This window comes from Sinocyclocheilus anshuiensis, unplaced genomic scaffold, assembly GCF_001515605.1.
Source record: "Sinocyclocheilus anshuiensis isolate Anshui unplaced genomic scaffold, SAMN03320099.WGS_v1.1 scaffold326, whole genome shotgun sequence".
Taxonomy (NCBI): domain Eukaryota; kingdom Metazoa; phylum Chordata; class Actinopteri; order Cypriniformes; family Cyprinidae; genus Sinocyclocheilus; species Sinocyclocheilus anshuiensis.
Window position 1 is genome coordinate 1,132,290 of NW_015546098.1, and position 17,185 is coordinate 1,149,474.

Below are 17,185 nucleotides of genomic sequence, written 5' to 3' on the forward strand. Positions count from 1 at the left end.
TTTTGACCCATACAATGTATTGTTGGCTATTGCTACAAATATACCCCAGCGACTTAACACTGCTTTTGTGCTGCAGGCTCACATACATTACTCCAGATGAAAGTAAAAAATTCCTCCAAAACATGACATAAACATCAGAATGTCGTTACCTTCAGTAGCACGATGCACGATGTTAATCTCATGATTCATGACCGCACAGGACGGGAGGAACTCTTCCTGAAGTACCATAGCCTCAATACGCACTTCATAGCTGTAAAAGTGAACAGACGATCATAACTGACTTGCCTTTTGTGTGTGTTGTTAGGTGTTTTGTATTTCATTCATAAGAGAGATCTCACCATGGCACTTGAATCAGCAGGAACATGAAGGAATCGACCAGAGTCAGCTTATTTGGGTCTCCTTTGAATTCCCGCAATCTCTTCACCTAATGATTTATTGGTAGATTTATTGTAGATCCTTTATTATAATAGATATTACCTTTGCTGTCATCTAACACTTAATGTTAATCTTTAAAGCACTAATAATTTAATAATAATTAATAACAATCTTTAGCAAACTTAATGTCCATTTATTATGTTGTGATGAAAATAGTATGCATAGTATAAATTTAAATTTCTGCCATTTATCAATTCTTGTATATAACACACATAATTATTAGCCAGAAATATTAAAATTGGTGCCTCCCTAATTTATACCTCAACATAGACCCATTCATCTGATTAAAGATTACAGATAGTGCCAAGTACAGGCTCTAGTTAACAAAAATAAATAAATTAATAATAATAATAATAAAATACATTTAATATACTAAACATGTCTAGTACACATTCCTTATAAAGTGTCCATTGGCCCTAACACTGTTGTTAACTAAACCTAAAACTCAAAAATCATACTTAAAAATAATTTTTGTTAATTGAAGTAAAGCTGAAATACAATAAATTATAAATATAAGTAAATATAAAAAAATAAGCAACCATTAGAAATGTTGCCTTGGCTACTATTTGAAATTAGATAAGTTACTAATAAAATAAATAAGTAGTAAAATGACTAAAATATAAAGAGATACAAAAATTAATTAAAGCTAAATAGGAATAATTAAAAAAAATAAATAAATAGAAATGACAAAAGTACTTAACAAAATTACTAAAACTTAAACTGAATTTAAAACGAAAACTGAAAGTTAAAAAAATATATATATATTATGCAAGCTGTCTTTGTTTTTTCCATTTTGTATGGTTATTTATTTATCCTTTTTTAATTTTTTTTAAGTATTAAGATTTTAATTAAATGTTATGTGTATATTGTTCTGTTTTTTAAAAAAAAGTTAATAAAAACTGTTAAAAAAATTGAAAACTGAATGTTGATACTGCTCAAAATGTTAATACTAAAATAGTATACAAATAATACTAAAATAACACTCACTGGCATCAGCAATGCGTCTCCAGCAACCGCTTGTGATTGCATTTTATTGAGAGGAGGCTCTGATTTTGTAACTACATATACGTCACTTAATACATCAGTATGTCACTGCATGCTGATATCAAAACCTTGTTTCGGTGTAATGATTATTTGTTACAGGAGTTGTCTTTTAATGTTGTTTGGGACACATTAGGATGCATTAATGCAGCAAATACACTACAAATGCGATGTGGCTATACTGTATGCATCGCTGACTGCCAGCAAATGTGTCAAATGTGTTTATAACACACATTGTATCTTGTTTACTCCTGTATGTTTTGCTGTACATTTGTGATGTTATTAGCAGCTGCCATTCACCAGAAATGGGGCCATACACAAATACAGTGTACATGTAAGATAAGTCTCACCTCCTGTGCTTCTGGTAGAAGTTTGAGCAGTTCTTTCAGCGGTTCTGCTCCATATTGCTTACTGTTGCCCAGACGAATGTCTTCTACTATTGCATGATTGGATCTGAGGGAGAAAAACACATGTACAAAACAGACGATTCAGTTCTGGCTCTGCTTCAGCCATGCAACTGGTCAGTGCATGAGATTAACCCTTTGTAGGACACTTCAGTGTATGATCCAGAGAAACCTGTACCTTCACAATATTGGACAAATTACTATGTACTTACAGTACATCAAATTAAGCATAAGGTAAGGGGTATATTACACTGCATACCATCAACACTGGCTCTAAAAACTATATACAAGTCTGTATTTTTAATGAAGGTATGTCACAATAGCAATAAGCTAGGAATTGTGACTATACAAATTTATATGAATTATGGTGTCCACAAATCCCCATTACTAAACATTTGATATCCAACATAAAATAAATTCAAAGATCACTATTTGCACTCGACAAGAATCAAATCCTGCTAAAAGTTCACTCTACTGTTTATCGGTCCGCACTTTTGCCTGCTTCGCTGAAAAAAAAAGACAATTATTACTCCTGATTAAATGTCAAGTCTTCAAAAATATGATGTAAACATGAGAACTTAGTATGTTCTTATCTTCAGTAGCCCGAAGCACAATGTTCATCTCACGACTCATTACTCATCATAATAAAACAAGTACTAAAATTACTAAAATTTAAAGACATATAAAAATGTAATCTAAATAGAAATATTAAAAAAACTAATAAAAATAAGTGCAATACTTAACAAAATGACTAAAAAGACTAAATGAAAAATTAATTCAAAATGTTAATAAATACTAAAACAGTATTTAAATAATACTAAAATAACACTCAGTCCTAGTACCTCAGCCTATTATCTAGTGATGAAAAAAACTCACTTAACCTCAAATTGCTGACTGAGATGATATTTAGTGACATATTATGGAAAAATGATCTTATCCTGCATTTTACATACGCTGTAGTAGTAATATAGATATTTGAAGAACTGTTTGATTACCAACTTCTTCAAAATGCCTTCTTTTGTGTTCAACGGCACACAAAAAATCCCGTGCAAGCAAAACACAATGATTTTTAACCATTTAACTACTGACTGATTGCCAAAAGTGAGCACATACTGTATACTGTCCTCCCTGGAAATCTGCATTGAGTACATTTGAGCTGTTTTCTAACATGTTTTGGTGATTACTTCTCTTCATAAAACACAAAATGAATATGTCTCTAGATAACTAACTGATCACAGAAGAAAGCATTGTCTTTTTGCATAATCGTTTACAGTGCTGCTGTCTTTGAGGATGTGGAAAAACCTGTTCAAAAATAAACAAAATCTAGTACTCGTCGCAGTGAATGCAGACGGCATCCTCATGTGAACTTGCAAGCATCAATCAGAACCTGAAAGCTATTGATCTTTACACAAGAGCATCGGATTTCCCTTGACCGCCAGATCCTATTTCTGTGCTGGAGCTCAAGTACACGCAGGTTTTTACACATGATGACGCTGATTAACTTACTTCTTGAACTGTTTGAGGAAGATCCCAATGTTCATTCCTCTCTTGGAGTCCAAGATGCTGATCTGGGAGAACAGAGGAATAGAGATGGTGATTAAAACGGATGGAAAGATACACAAAGCACAGACTGTGTGTGTTCTGAGCAGACGTGTAATTCCCATTCAAATTTTTGCCTTTCAGGTTTTTGAGGCACGCTGATTTGAATGCAACTTCCAAATAAATAAATCTGCTATCTTTGATGTTGCAAAATTACTAGGTGACACTTTTTACTTATTATACAGTGTCCTTGTTACATGTTACATATGCATAATTACATGTAACTAACCCTAAACCTAACCCTAACTTTATAATAAGTACATTGTTCTATAGTAAGTTAATTAATATTACTAAGTACTTAAAGGTATAATTACACTGTAACAGGGACACCTTAAAATAAAGTGTAACCAATCAGTGACACTCTAAAATAGTGTTTTCAGTATCTTATAGTTTATTTTGTGGTGTGCATTATGAACACGAACCGCTCCATGTTCACTTTGTTGCTTTTCCAAACATTCTTGGCTTTGGCTTTTGTTACCATACAAACCGAAAGGCAAAAATAGATGCCAGCATTTCTACAGATTTATATGAGGAGGAGCATATTTAAATTTAAACTATTATTTGAATGTAAACTATTAATGCAAAAATAAAAGCCTTGAGAGTAACTGGACCATGCAACATGAAAGTGAACCACTTATTATTATTATTTATATTACTATTATTTATTTATTTTAAATAGTGTGGTAATTAGGTCCAAAAAATAGACAGTTTACTATTAAGGGCACACTAAATTAAAACTGTATCACTAAACTTAATAATAAAACAAAGTCGTGTAGCCCTGCTACTCGTTAATATAAAGTGCTTTACAAATTTGCTGCGCATCAATGCAACTAAATTTAATGAAGGAATGCAACAGGAACGAATATCGTTCTAGTTTCTAGAAATGTTATGAATTTTTATTTGAAATCAATCTTAAAGGGCTAGTTCACCAAAAAATGAAAATTCATTCAATCCGTTAAACTTTCGTCCATATTCAAAATGCAATGACGATTTTTGTAATAAACCCTGAGAAATTTCTGTCCCTCCACTGAAAGCCAAAATGTTCACACTTTAAATTATAGATCAACTGTGTTTGCTTGATGCATAAGAACAAACCTCACTGGCTCTCATGCATCAAGCAAGCATGTTTGAGCAATGTTTATTTAAGAATAAAAGCCTAAATTAAATCGGTTCATCATACAAAACAATTGTGTTTCTTCAGAAGACTTGGATTAAACTTCTACATTCATATGGATTACTTTTACAATGTTTTGAAGCATCAGAGTTTTGGTGTAATGGACTTTCCATGAAGGGACAGAAATCTCTCGAAGTTTCGAAGATGAAAGAAAAAGTCTTTTGGGTTTGAAACAACATGAAGGTGAGTAACTGATGACAGAATTTTCATTTTTGGGTGAACTATCCCTTTAAATGCTGTCCTTGTTTTTTCTCATTAACACCATATCAGCATTAGGAAACCCTCTGTAGTGACTCATTGAGATCTTAAACTAACTAACATGACACAGTCATTTTAGTGGCAACTAAACAGACACACAATCTGTCACTCTCTCTCTGACACACATTTACACGAGCTGTGTGTGATACGTGTAATTTGTGATGCATCAGAAACTCAAAGGAGTAGCTGGGTGGTGTCTGAAATTACAAACGAGATCACACACACACGCTCCCCACTCCACAAAAGCTTCATTAGATCTGCGCGGGCACGCTCCGTGCCTTCGTGGATAATTACAAAGCTACTCAGACCAGCGTCAACCACACAAAACAACACAAAAACACAGCTGGTCGCTTAGACACAAATCGGCAAGCTCACAGGAGCATATGTTTTGGGTAATAGGGACATGTTTGTCTTATGTGGAGGTGGAAAACAGAGTTGCACACACCTAATAATCTTTCTTATAAGCTAGTATAAAACATGTTCATACATGATAGGAAATGCATACATTATAGGCAATTGTTAGCATACAAAAATACATCATATCATACAAAATAACCATCCAAATCTTGATTTAATGACTTTTTGTAAGGATTTGTACATAATGTTTACACTGGGATATAAACTGTATTAAACTGTTATAATACCAAATCAGGTAAACTCATTAAAAATATGATGCAATTCTTTTAATCTTATAGATATTCATTCTATGCACCTAAAAGGATTCATAAATATTGATGTGAATTGATCTCTGAAGTTGCTTTCAACTTCAATTTTTACATAGTTAAATATGTTCTAAATACATTTAAAAAAACAAACGTTTCAGTGTCTGTGCAAACTTACAAAAATGCATGTATGCACGAATACCAACAATTACTAATAAAATCGTGTTGAATATAAAGATGTTCCACTGTAACTTAATATAGTCGATTTCAAAATGGAAAGCAATCTTTGCTGAATTATAAACAATGCAAATAGTTCAGTGATGTAAAGTACAGCATTCATTTTTGGGAGAGGTACAGTATAACTCAGTTTAGAAGATGCATATCAGTACTGATGTTCTGTAAGTGTTGATTATGGGATTTGTTTCTCAGATCTTAAATAATCAGTGACCCAAGTCTACAAGTGATTATACAGTGCACACTGCAAATGTTCAACACGTCATTTTCCTAAATATCCTTTTTGACAGATTAACTGGATTAAATTGCACTGACTTCCAAAGGCCACAGAGCTGAAGCTCTTCAGAAGGCAGAGAAAACGCAAAGAGAATCTCAAACCTGGGTATCTGGTAGAGATGCATGATTTATTGATGGTCAAATCCATATCGGATCATAGGTAAAAGAAAAATTAAGCCAGTAAATTCCAGGTAACTGGTCATGGGGCCACATGTTTTTTTTTTTTAATCAATGTCATGCTTCTTTATTTTTGCTGGCTCTGAGAAAGCTATACTTATCATTGTGCTTTTATATAATAAATTTGTCCACAGGCATGTATCATTCTTTACACCAGTGGTTCATAGCAGGCCAACATTTGCCATTTCAAGCACATAGACATCTGAAATTTTAAGGTTCAATTTTACAAAATGTATATTTATATCTAATATTGGCCAATATTGATATATAAGCAATTACTGGTTATCAGTACTGACTTATCTTTCCACATTTGGTGCATCCCTAATATCTGGTAGCATTGGGTTTCTGTAACACTCATAATATGTAATTTATAGTGCGTTTCGTGGCAGTTTCAAAGTGAAATGTCACGTGAGTGGCACTAAAATGCACGTTACAGGCATGAATTGCAGCATTTTTATTAGGTTGGTTCAGTTGTTGTGGCGGTTCAGAATTCAAATGTTCAGTGATTGTCGCTTAAAGGTTAATGCTCTATCCTAACATTCCCCCTACACCGAACCCAACCCTAAACTGGCAAAATGCATTCGCTGATGCAACCGTGCTATTTTAACTTCCTTTTACGCAGCCTTGAGCTGTTTTGTTGAACCGTAGTTTCACGGGATTTGTACCGGCGTGAAACATAGTATCACGTGAGCTACAGAGCAAACCTACGGTGACGTCAACGTTCAAAAGTATCAGTTTTCAAATCTCACACCATGTTACAATTGTGCTTAAGTGATGAAGTGCAAGGAATTGTGCGAAAATGAGGCTTTCTTGATCGAAACTCTGGCCCTGTAAATCATGCTTTGTGTGAAATTCTTTTTGCTTGGAATAATTTGCCTGGGTGTATTAAACAGATACAAATTCAAAGTATTTTTAGAAGGGAAGTTAAAAAATGGCATTTTTATGATTGATTTATAGAATTTTGTTTGGTGAGTTTGGATGTTGATTGCACTCCATTTATGATTTCTTCGTCCACTGTTGAGGACCACAATGGAAATAAGCCTAGGGCTTTTTTGTGTATATTATCCTCGACAGTTTTGAAATGTGTATGAATAAGCCTTTATGGGCTTTTTTGTATTATGTTTTAAATGTTGTCAAATAAAACAAACAAAAAGGAATAAAAGCTGTCAGAGTTTTACTGCCTCCAGTGTTCATTTCAACTGGAAACTACAGCCATTCGTACGTATAAGGTACGTTTTTTGAGATTTTGCAGAAACGTAGGTAGAGGCATGTATTTCTAACGAGCCTGGGGAGATCTTAACACAGGTTATTCTATTCAGTCATTGATAAAAATCAATTCGACTGAAATAGGAAGTTTCAAGACTGCTGGGAGTGCAAAACATACGCCTCCCGTGTAGAGACAAAATAAATGACACTGTCTAACAAGCTGCAGATATTCCTACCTGATCCTTGCTCTCCTTAAATGAACCTCTGGATCTCCCAGGACGAGGATGTCCACTGCTTGTCTGGGTTCGAACCTCCTCTTGCTGGCCAAAGAGCTCCTCCACTGTCCTCACGTCTATCTGATACTGCTGCTGTCTCACTGCTAGAGTCCAAATGTTGGGTTTTCCCCGAACCTTCTCTTCTGGAATGGTTTTCCAGAAGAAGCTCCGCACCCGTCGTTTCTTGCGTGAAGCATGCGGTTGAGCCTGGGGTGGAGGTGGAGGAGGCGGAGGCGGTGGTGGAGGGCAAGAAGTGCTGTCATGTCCATGACTAGGGTCATTTGTGGAGGTTGTAGAGGGTTTAAATGGCAGCGGTTTTACTATTGGTGTGGTACAGTCACTTGCCGACTCCTCCGCAGCTGTCATGCTTGCCATGACAAGCATTACATTAGCAATGACACCAGTCCTGGAGGACCAGGATGTGAGGGGAAATTTATACAACTCCTAACAATTCGGGACAGCCTCTAGGTGGTGTCTGTTGGAGTCCCAAGGTCTCTCTCACTCATAGTCGCTAACACAACTAACAGCCGGGTAAATAATGAGTCTTTCCTCTAGCCGAATATGCGCGGCGTTCATTCTTAATTAGAATTTAGTGCAAAGGATTTAGAACTGAATGTTGTCACAAAACTGTCTGCTCTGACAATAATGAGGAACGATGGACACGGGTGTTTCGCAGCCCCCTTAAGCCAATGTCTTGACATTCTCAAATATTTTGTCTTCACTTCTTCTACCTAGTCCCATGATGCCGTGCTGTTGCTTCCAAGCTTTTGCCCACCGCGGTGTGGTCAGAGGTCAAACCCTTGAGACTGCAAGAGGGACAAAACACACACACATATACAAAATTAAAATTACTGTGGTGCAGTCAGGCGAAGGAACTTGGAACCTACAAACAGAGGAAATGAGAAAGTAACAGACATCAAAAGAGATGTGGTTGTACACTTAAGGAAAGGCCCCAGTAGGAAATGCTATTGTTCACTGGGGCCAGCCTGCTATGTGTAAAAATGATCTTGACAGACGAACCAAATCTTCACTAATGAAAACTCACACAGGGAACTTTCAAGGGATTTGTACTTCTCATGGCAGCACTCATCATCAAATAACTTTACTTACATAACACACTGTAGTTACATAACACGTGGCTACATTAAAGGAGTAGTTCACTTACAGAATACCCATGTCATCCAAGACGTCTTCAGCCGCAAAGTATTTAAGGTTTTTGTAGAAAACATTCCAGGATTTTTCTCCATATAATGGACTTCAATGGGGTCCAATGGGTTGAAGGTACAAATTGCAGCTTCAAAGAGCTCTACACGATCCCAGCCGAGGAATAAGGCTCTTATCTAGAGAAACCATCACTCATTTTCTAAAAAAAATAAACATTTATATTCTTTTTAACCACAAATGCTCGTCTTGCTCTAGCTGGACTCCACGCATGCTAACACCAGCTAAAATACTACTGAATGCACCTATACAATGTAGCTAAAAAGTGTCAAACATGGTAATCAAGAACGCTGCTCAAGGAGTAAACGATCTAAACACTGTTCTTGTCTATCTGCTGGTAACTCATTTTATGCTACTATAAATTCATATTGGTGAACGTATTAGCCATTCAATGCAGAATTACATAATTAGAATATTTTCATACTGGTGATTCAGTCGTGCCGCATCTGTTATTTGAATATGCAAAGCAGCTGACATCAAAGTAAAGTGAGGTTGTCATGGAGACCAGCCAACAACCAGTTCTCAAAAAAAGCAGCTACTTCACACAAAAAAATGTGCAAAGATATACAAGCAGATCTGTAAAAAACAAAACAGATATTGCTTATTTTCTATTATTTTGATCATGTATAACGTACAAGACCCTGGTGAGCAGCTTGCATTGGTCTGCACATATCATACGGCTCAGGTGTGTTAGTATCACAGACACTGAGAAAGCAGAGACTGCAGTGAATGGAACTGAGTTTCATCTTATGTGCTGCTGTCAGGAGTGATGTACTGCCGCCACAGCATTGTGTTATGTAACCTGTGTAGTTCACAGAGAGGCTAAGGGGTCATAAAAGTATCATTTCAGGGAAAAAGCAAAAACACTGTAGTGGTAACATTGTAACATTGCTATTTGTTAATGCTGGGATCGATCAATGCAGAAGATGTTAGGTTAGTTTTTACTGACAAAGTTAACTGTGGTGAAAAGATGTTCTAGAAACAGATAACACAAGACACCAAGTGCTGAAAACCAGAGCTCATCATACTGCATCAGGCTCTCATTCGATCCTCTAGGTTTTTACTTATTAAAAGACAACTGACGTCACAGGAAGACTCTGTTTCCGAGTTTGGCACAAGCTACTATGCATAATTTATTCATATGTAAAAGTAGGTGTATTTTTCCTTTTAAAGTCATCTTCTTCAGAAGAGTTATGCTATATGGTGTTTTAACATGGTTTTGTCAAATAATTGGAACATATACACTACCGGTCAAAAGTTTGGGATCAGAACAGTTTTTAATGTTTTTACAGGAGTTTCTTCTGCTCATCGAGGCTGCATTTATTTGATCAAAAATACAGGAAAAAATGTAATATTGTGAAATATTATTATGATGTAAAATAACGTTGTTTTTTTTAAATATACATTAAAATCTGATTTATTCCTGTGATGCAAAGCTGTATTTTCAGCATCATTGCTCCAGTCTTCAGTGTCACATGATCTTCAGAAATCATTCTAATATGCTGATTTATTATCAATGTTGGAGACTGTTGCGCTGCTTAATATTGTTTTGGAACCTGTGATGCTTTTTTCAGGATTCTTTGATTAATAAAAAGTTAAAAATAAGAGCATTTATTTTAAATATAAATCTTTTCTAAAAATATACACTACAGTTCAAAAGTTTGGGGTCAGTACATTTTTATTCTTTCGTTTTTTGAAAGAAATTAAAACTTTTATTCAGCAAGGATGTGTATATATATATATATATATATATATATATACTGTATGTGTGTGTGTGTGTGTGTGTGTGTACAGATCCTAAATGTCCATGCACTGTGTTGGCTGGAAAAGAGAGTGAAGGGTGGTGTCTTTGCTGCAATGTCAGTAACAGCACACAGCAACACACCAGATCTGTCCACGATTATAAACGTAATATGCTAGAAACACATTTGAGGGCATATTAAAATAACACGATCCTTTTAAGATAAATCTGACACTATAATAATATGACTTAGATTCACACTAGACATCCAATTGGTCACTCGTGAGAAAATGTGGATGAAGGAAACATAACTGTTTATGAAATGAATGAACAAAGGGATAGTTCACCCAAAAATACAAATTCTGTCATTTACTCATCCTCATGTCATTCCAAAACCATTAGACTACTATTCATCTTGAACAGAAATTAAGAAATGTTTTATATTCTCTCATCATTTTTGTCCATCCATTCAAAGTCCACACAACAAAACTTTCATGCATCAACAAGTACAAAAAACAAGGTCTTAAATCCTAATGGTTTTAATTACTGGCCCCTTTCTGTATTGTGATTCACATGTTCTTTTGTTCTTTGTTACACACAATCATTTGATATTTTTCTGCCTGCTGCAAATCCTGATTTTTTTTACCTCATATTGGAGTGATTTTCCAAAGGTGCTGTCACAAATACAATTTCTTTTAAAACTGTTGAAACAATGAAGCATGTCCATGTTTCTACAGTATGTTGGATTATTTTTAAATACATGAATAATGCCATGATGCATTACATGATGTAGACAGTAGAATACTTTATTTTACTGATAAAAAGAGAGGCTGTTGTTTTTGCAGCTAAGTCTCTGGACTATGATTTAAAATCGACCTCGTCACAAATCTGATTGCTACAGACATTTTTAAGTATACTTGATGGATTTATGAGCACATTTGGAAAGAATGGGACAGTGTGTTAATAAACAAACAAACACACACTCTCTCACACACACACTCACACACTCTCTCACACACTCACACACTCTCACACACACACTCACACACTCACTCAACTCACACACTCTCACACACACACACACACACACACACACACACACACTGAAGTGAAGTAAGCAACTGTGAAACTGAAAGATGATCCGGCAGCAATTCTTCAGAAGACACTCAGAGGCAGCAGAAGATACAAAAGTGTATTCATTTTCATCTAACATAAACAGTGTTGGGGAAAGTTACTTTTAAAAGTAATGCATTACAATATTGCGTTACTCCATAAAAAAGTAACTAATTACGGTACTTAGTTACTTTTTATGGAAGGTAATGCGTTGCGTTACTTTTGCGTTACTTGTTAAATCTGGACAGGGCTTGCTTGTTTGTTTTTAAAATAAAAAAGTTATATCTTTGGCAAATATCAAAGCCCTTTCACAGCAAAAGTGAAATGAATAAGCCTCAGGCTGAAGGGAAAGTATTGCGTTACTTATTTGAAAAAGTAACTCAGAGATTCTCTTCTAAATTAAAAAGTAATGCGTTACTTTGCTAGTTACTTGAAAAAAGTAATCTGATTACGTAACTCGCGTTACTTGTAATGCGTTACCCCCAACACTGAACATTACAGTAGACCTGCTTGCCTTTGGGTCCGTCTAACAGAAACACAGACAATCATCTTCTATCCAACTACAACTCTTCAGACAGTCTTGCCACACTGTTACCTGATGGAACTGACACCGAGGTTTGAAACGCTCTTCTCGTAGATTGATTTCCAGTACGTCTGGTAAATGAGGCCCGAGGCAATAACCCACACACCGGATATCTAATACTGTTCCTTCAGAGGAATATCTGGGTGCAATGAACAGAACCAAAACAAAGACCCTTTGAGAGATTAATAAATACTTGAGCAGATTCAAGTCTTAATGGTGCTTGTGCTTTGGATTCAGCATTTGGTGCAAGTGTGTCTCTGTATGCCAGCCATTTATCAAAGTCCAAACATCCACAGGGTCTTGAGAAGATTAAGCTGCTTTCATAAAGAACACTGATAGAAGCCGCAGGTTTTGTTTAAGACCCAGACATGCTGACGTCATCTGCTGTGCAAATCTTGAGGCCGTTTCTGTATCAAACATTCATGTAATGTCAAGTGTGATGCTGCTTGATGATGATGATTTAGAAAGGCTAATTAAAGGGGAATCATCATCTGTAGAGTGATACAGATCAAGCTCTCTTTAAGTTCCTGCATACTGTATCTTCAGGCCATTATATTCTATAAATTGTGTATGAGTAAAACATTAGTGAGGCCATTATCACCATCAAACTATTCTACTAGTCAGTAACTGAGGCCACAATTATCTACTACTCTAAAAGCAGACGTTACATAAAATGGAATGTTATTGTTGCAAATTGTGCTGATAAATATAACTTAATGTTACAGTGTACAACCGGCAGGCATTTAGCAATCAATTCTGGAAGCATCAGTAAGTGAATAAGTTTTACATTGTATTGTATTCCAGGAAAACTGTTTATAAATATAGCTTTAACGTACTTTATAGAAGCCCCATTTCCAGTTATTATTGTGTATTTCAAATTTGTAATGAAAACTTATAGTTTATATGTAATGAAGGAATAGTTCACTCAAAAATGAAAAATGTCTGGAAATGTTCTCATCCTCAGGCCATCCAAGATGCAGGTGAGTTTGTTTCTTCATCAGGTTTGGAGAAATGTAGCATTGCATCAGTGTCTCAGCAATGGATGCTCTGCAGTGAATGGGTGCCGTCAGAATGAGAGCTGATAAAAACACCATAATAATTCGAAAGTAGTCGTCATGGATAATATGGATAGCTATTGATATCGTAGATATCTATTATGGATTATGGACTTGTATTTCAGCCGGAAGCAACAATTTGAAGTTAAAAACATCTTAATGCTGGATTTGTTTCAGCTTTTGTCTTCTCCAGATGTTAACTGATGGACTGGAGTGCTGTGGATTACTTGTGGATTATTGTGATGTTTTTATCAGCTGTTTGGACTCTCATTCTGACGGCACCCATTCACTGCAGAGCATCCATTGCTGAGACACTGATGCAACGCTACATTCCTCCAAACCTGATGAAGAACAAACTCATCCTGATCTTAGATGGCCAGCAAATTTTCATTTTTGGGTGAACTATTCCTTTAACATTTAATGAAATCTATATTGTACATATTTCTGGCACATACAAACATTGTGAGAAACATCTTTGAAAAATCAAGAAATGATTTTGCATACACATTAAAATATATACTTTGTGAATACACTGTGATGACAATGTACGTTTGAGTATGGAATTGTAATATAGTTGTGATTTTGTACTGATGATATGCACACTATGCACAAAACCACATAAACACTGGCAGCATAATATGAAATGTTGAGCTCAAAATGCAGTGCATCTTTAATTTTATAAACCTCTCTTGGTCTGATTCTATAGGTGATTTTTTTTCTTCTAATGTAACAAGTTAAATGTTTTTTCTTAGTGTGATAGTGTCTGATTTCTCCATGGCGGCTCTGATTAATCTTCTCCTTATCAAATTTAACCACAGCTGGGGGGCAGGGTGAGGCTTGACCCAAATACAGATTGAGAGGAAGATATTATAATGAAGAGATGAAGAGGAAATCAGATAAGAAACACATCTGGACATGCATTTGAGAGAACTTCAAATTAATAAAATCATCAAAAATAGGGCATCCAGTCACATAATATTATAATTTATAAATGTATATAGGATTTTTCTAAATGTAAAGACCGATGTTTTAACAGAAGCAGTGCTGCTGGGAGCCGGTGAGTATCCAGCATTAGAAAGCTTGCTTCTCAAAGCCTAGCGATCTCTATTGATCACAAATAAAGCAGCAACAAAGACCACCTAACAACTACACTGTACATAATCAAACAGAACTCAGGGAAATCTTCAAGAATTCCTAGAAGACAAACTAATGCTCAAAGATGCAAAGTTCCAGAATGATCTAATTCACAAAGTACAACCATTTCTGTACATCACACACTAAAGCATCAGTCAGAACAAATCTGATATGAGAAGGAACCTTTAATGTGTCCTTCAAGGGAATTTCTGTGAAACCCATGAGGGATATTTGAGCCATGAGGATCATCCTGTCCACTTGGGAACGCTTGAAAAGTGCACTGACTGGGAAACTGCACTAATGAAAAAGCTCCTCGCTGTCAATCACTAATGCTGCATGTTGAGCTGTGGGCATTTATACTAGTTCTTCAGATGCTTCGCTTTAATGTGAACTGAATGAGTGTATAGTTTGCAGTCTCTCACACATGGACCTAATGTGAGGACTAGCAAAACACACACAAACATGCTCATATCACAGTCACTCACCGCTAACAGCCAATACACGTGTTCTCGACCACAAACAGATAAGATTTTCTGTCTCTCACAAGTCACTGCAAACTCCACCAAATGGTTTAGTCCCCATAGGAACAGCTAGTAATAGTAGACAGTGAAATGACCGCAATAAAACATAAAAAGCCTCATGTGCAAACAAAGAGAGTTGGAATAAAAGCACACTGGTGTAATCCAACCTCCCGGAATACCAAAACAATTCTAATGCATCTTGATATGTAGCAAAATTACATTCACATTTAATATCGAGCGGCTGTGCAATAGAACAACATACTGGATTTCTGATCATTTTATACAGGGACGTGAATCAGACAGTGGGGTCGATGGCAGGACGCACTTTGGTTGCTATGGTGACAGCAGGTGGGAGGGGATGCTGAAGTTTATATGTGTGCAAAGGAAAGAGCCAGATGCTTGCTGGTGAATTTAGTCCCTGTAGAGCCCATTAGAATTAGATAGATGAAGTAAAACAACTACTAGAACCGTTCACCATGACGGCAGTGTTGTTATTGTTCATTCAAACTAAAACTATTAAAAATCTGTTTTGGTATGAAATGAAATAAATTCTAAATATTGAAATACTGAAGAAACATTATATGGATACAAATGTGAACGTAAAAAGCTTGGGAAATTAGAAATGCTGCATTGGCAACTAACTGAAATAAAAAAAATGAAACTAAACTTACTAGAATTCAAATAAAAATAAATTGAAGCTAAATAAATGTATTTAACAAAATGAGATAAAACTTAAATGAAAACTGAAAACATAAAAAATAAGTGTTTTCTGTTCAGATGCTGTATTTCTGTTATTGTTATTAATTCTGTCTGTGAATAGAAATTTGAGCTTTAATATGTCTGTGTTTATTGATTACAAATACACACTGTGATATTTCTTGAATAACTATTAAATGTCACCAATTATTTACCAAAAAAGGAAAAAGCTTAAAAAAACCGTAGAAATTTAGAAATGTTGCATTGGCGGCTAACTGAAATAAAATAAGGTGAAACTAAAATAATTAAAACTCAAATAAAAAAATTAATTAAAGCTAAATAAATGTATTTAAAAAAATAATGCAAATGACTAAAACTTAAAAAATGAAAGCTACGGTAATTCAAAATACTAAATATTGTATATTAGTAGGCCATATAAATAATGCTATAACATCACTGCAAGGCGGGTATACTGTTGTTTTCTGTTCAGATGCTGTATTTCTGTTATTAACTGTTCTGTCTGTCTATGAATAGAAATTTGAGTTTTAATATGTCTGTGTTTAGTGATTACAAATACACACAGTGATATTTCTTGTACAGTTAGGAATAACCGATAGACGTCACAAACTATTTACCAAAGAAGGAAAAAGCTACACCGTCAGAACCGTCAACAATCCACAAATTCACCGTCATGCTAAGATAGTGTTACCATGGTAATCTATCAAGTCAGTACTTTGGAGGCACTACTTTAGGGTGTGTTACCGTGGCAATGTGACAACAGACAAGCGCACCCCCGGTGACCTCACCCTCAGGGAAAACTGCTCCTGAATGGATGGTCTCCAATTCATCTCACCATGAGAAATGGGATGGGCTCCTAAAGAAGCTGGCTTCAGAGAATTACAATAAAGCACATCCCAATCTGTGACAAAGCACTAGGAACAGCTCATCATAAAGAGCCAGCCAGCAGCAGGAACCTTCAAATGTCTATTTTACAGTTGTGCTGTCAATTCACGTTTATAAAAATGCCGTGACTTATGACAGATTTCAGATGATGTAATGTTTGCAGACCATGGTCAGGCGCAATAAAGGTAAATAAAGGAGGCACTGAAGGCTTCTGAGCAGGAACCGTGCTATAGTTTTCTTATTAAAGTCTGAGCAACACGTTGAGATTACAGAGGAGCTGACTCATGAGGTTCCTCCAGTAACTGTGATCTTTTGGGACGTGTCCTGTGGCGTGACAGAGATCACACTAAAGGCTACAGAACTAAAGCCGAGTGTTAATGAGAAGGAGGGAGAGTGATGGCCGAAACTGTAGAATCAATAAATGAATACACCTGTCAATCTGCACTACACACACACACACACACACACACACTCACT

The 17,185-nt window shown here is 35.7% G+C and overlaps 1 protein-coding gene across 2 annotated transcripts in view; it reads right to left on the minus strand.

The window, feature by feature from the left end:
- Positions 1–17,185, minus strand: part of LOC107700311 (FH2 domain-containing protein 1-like) — a 23,940-nt gene that overhangs the window by 6,062 nt on the left and 693 nt on the right. The window contains exons 2-6 of one of the 2 annotated variants that reach the window (XM_016501933.1): positions 7,703–8,547; positions 3,387–3,448; positions 1,827–1,929; positions 339–424; positions 150–250 (exon numbers count right to left, since the gene is read on the minus strand). In XM_016501933.1, coding sequence (XP_016357419.1) covers positions 150–250; positions 339–424; positions 1,827–1,929; positions 3,387–3,448; positions 7,703–8,125 — 775 coding nt within the window. In that variant the 5' untranslated portion in view covers positions 8,126–8,547. Of the gene's footprint in view, positions 1–149; positions 251–338; positions 425–1,826; positions 1,930–3,386; positions 3,449–7,702; positions 8,572–17,185 lie in introns of those variants that run through there. The other variant, XM_016501934.1, reaches the window with a different exon arrangement.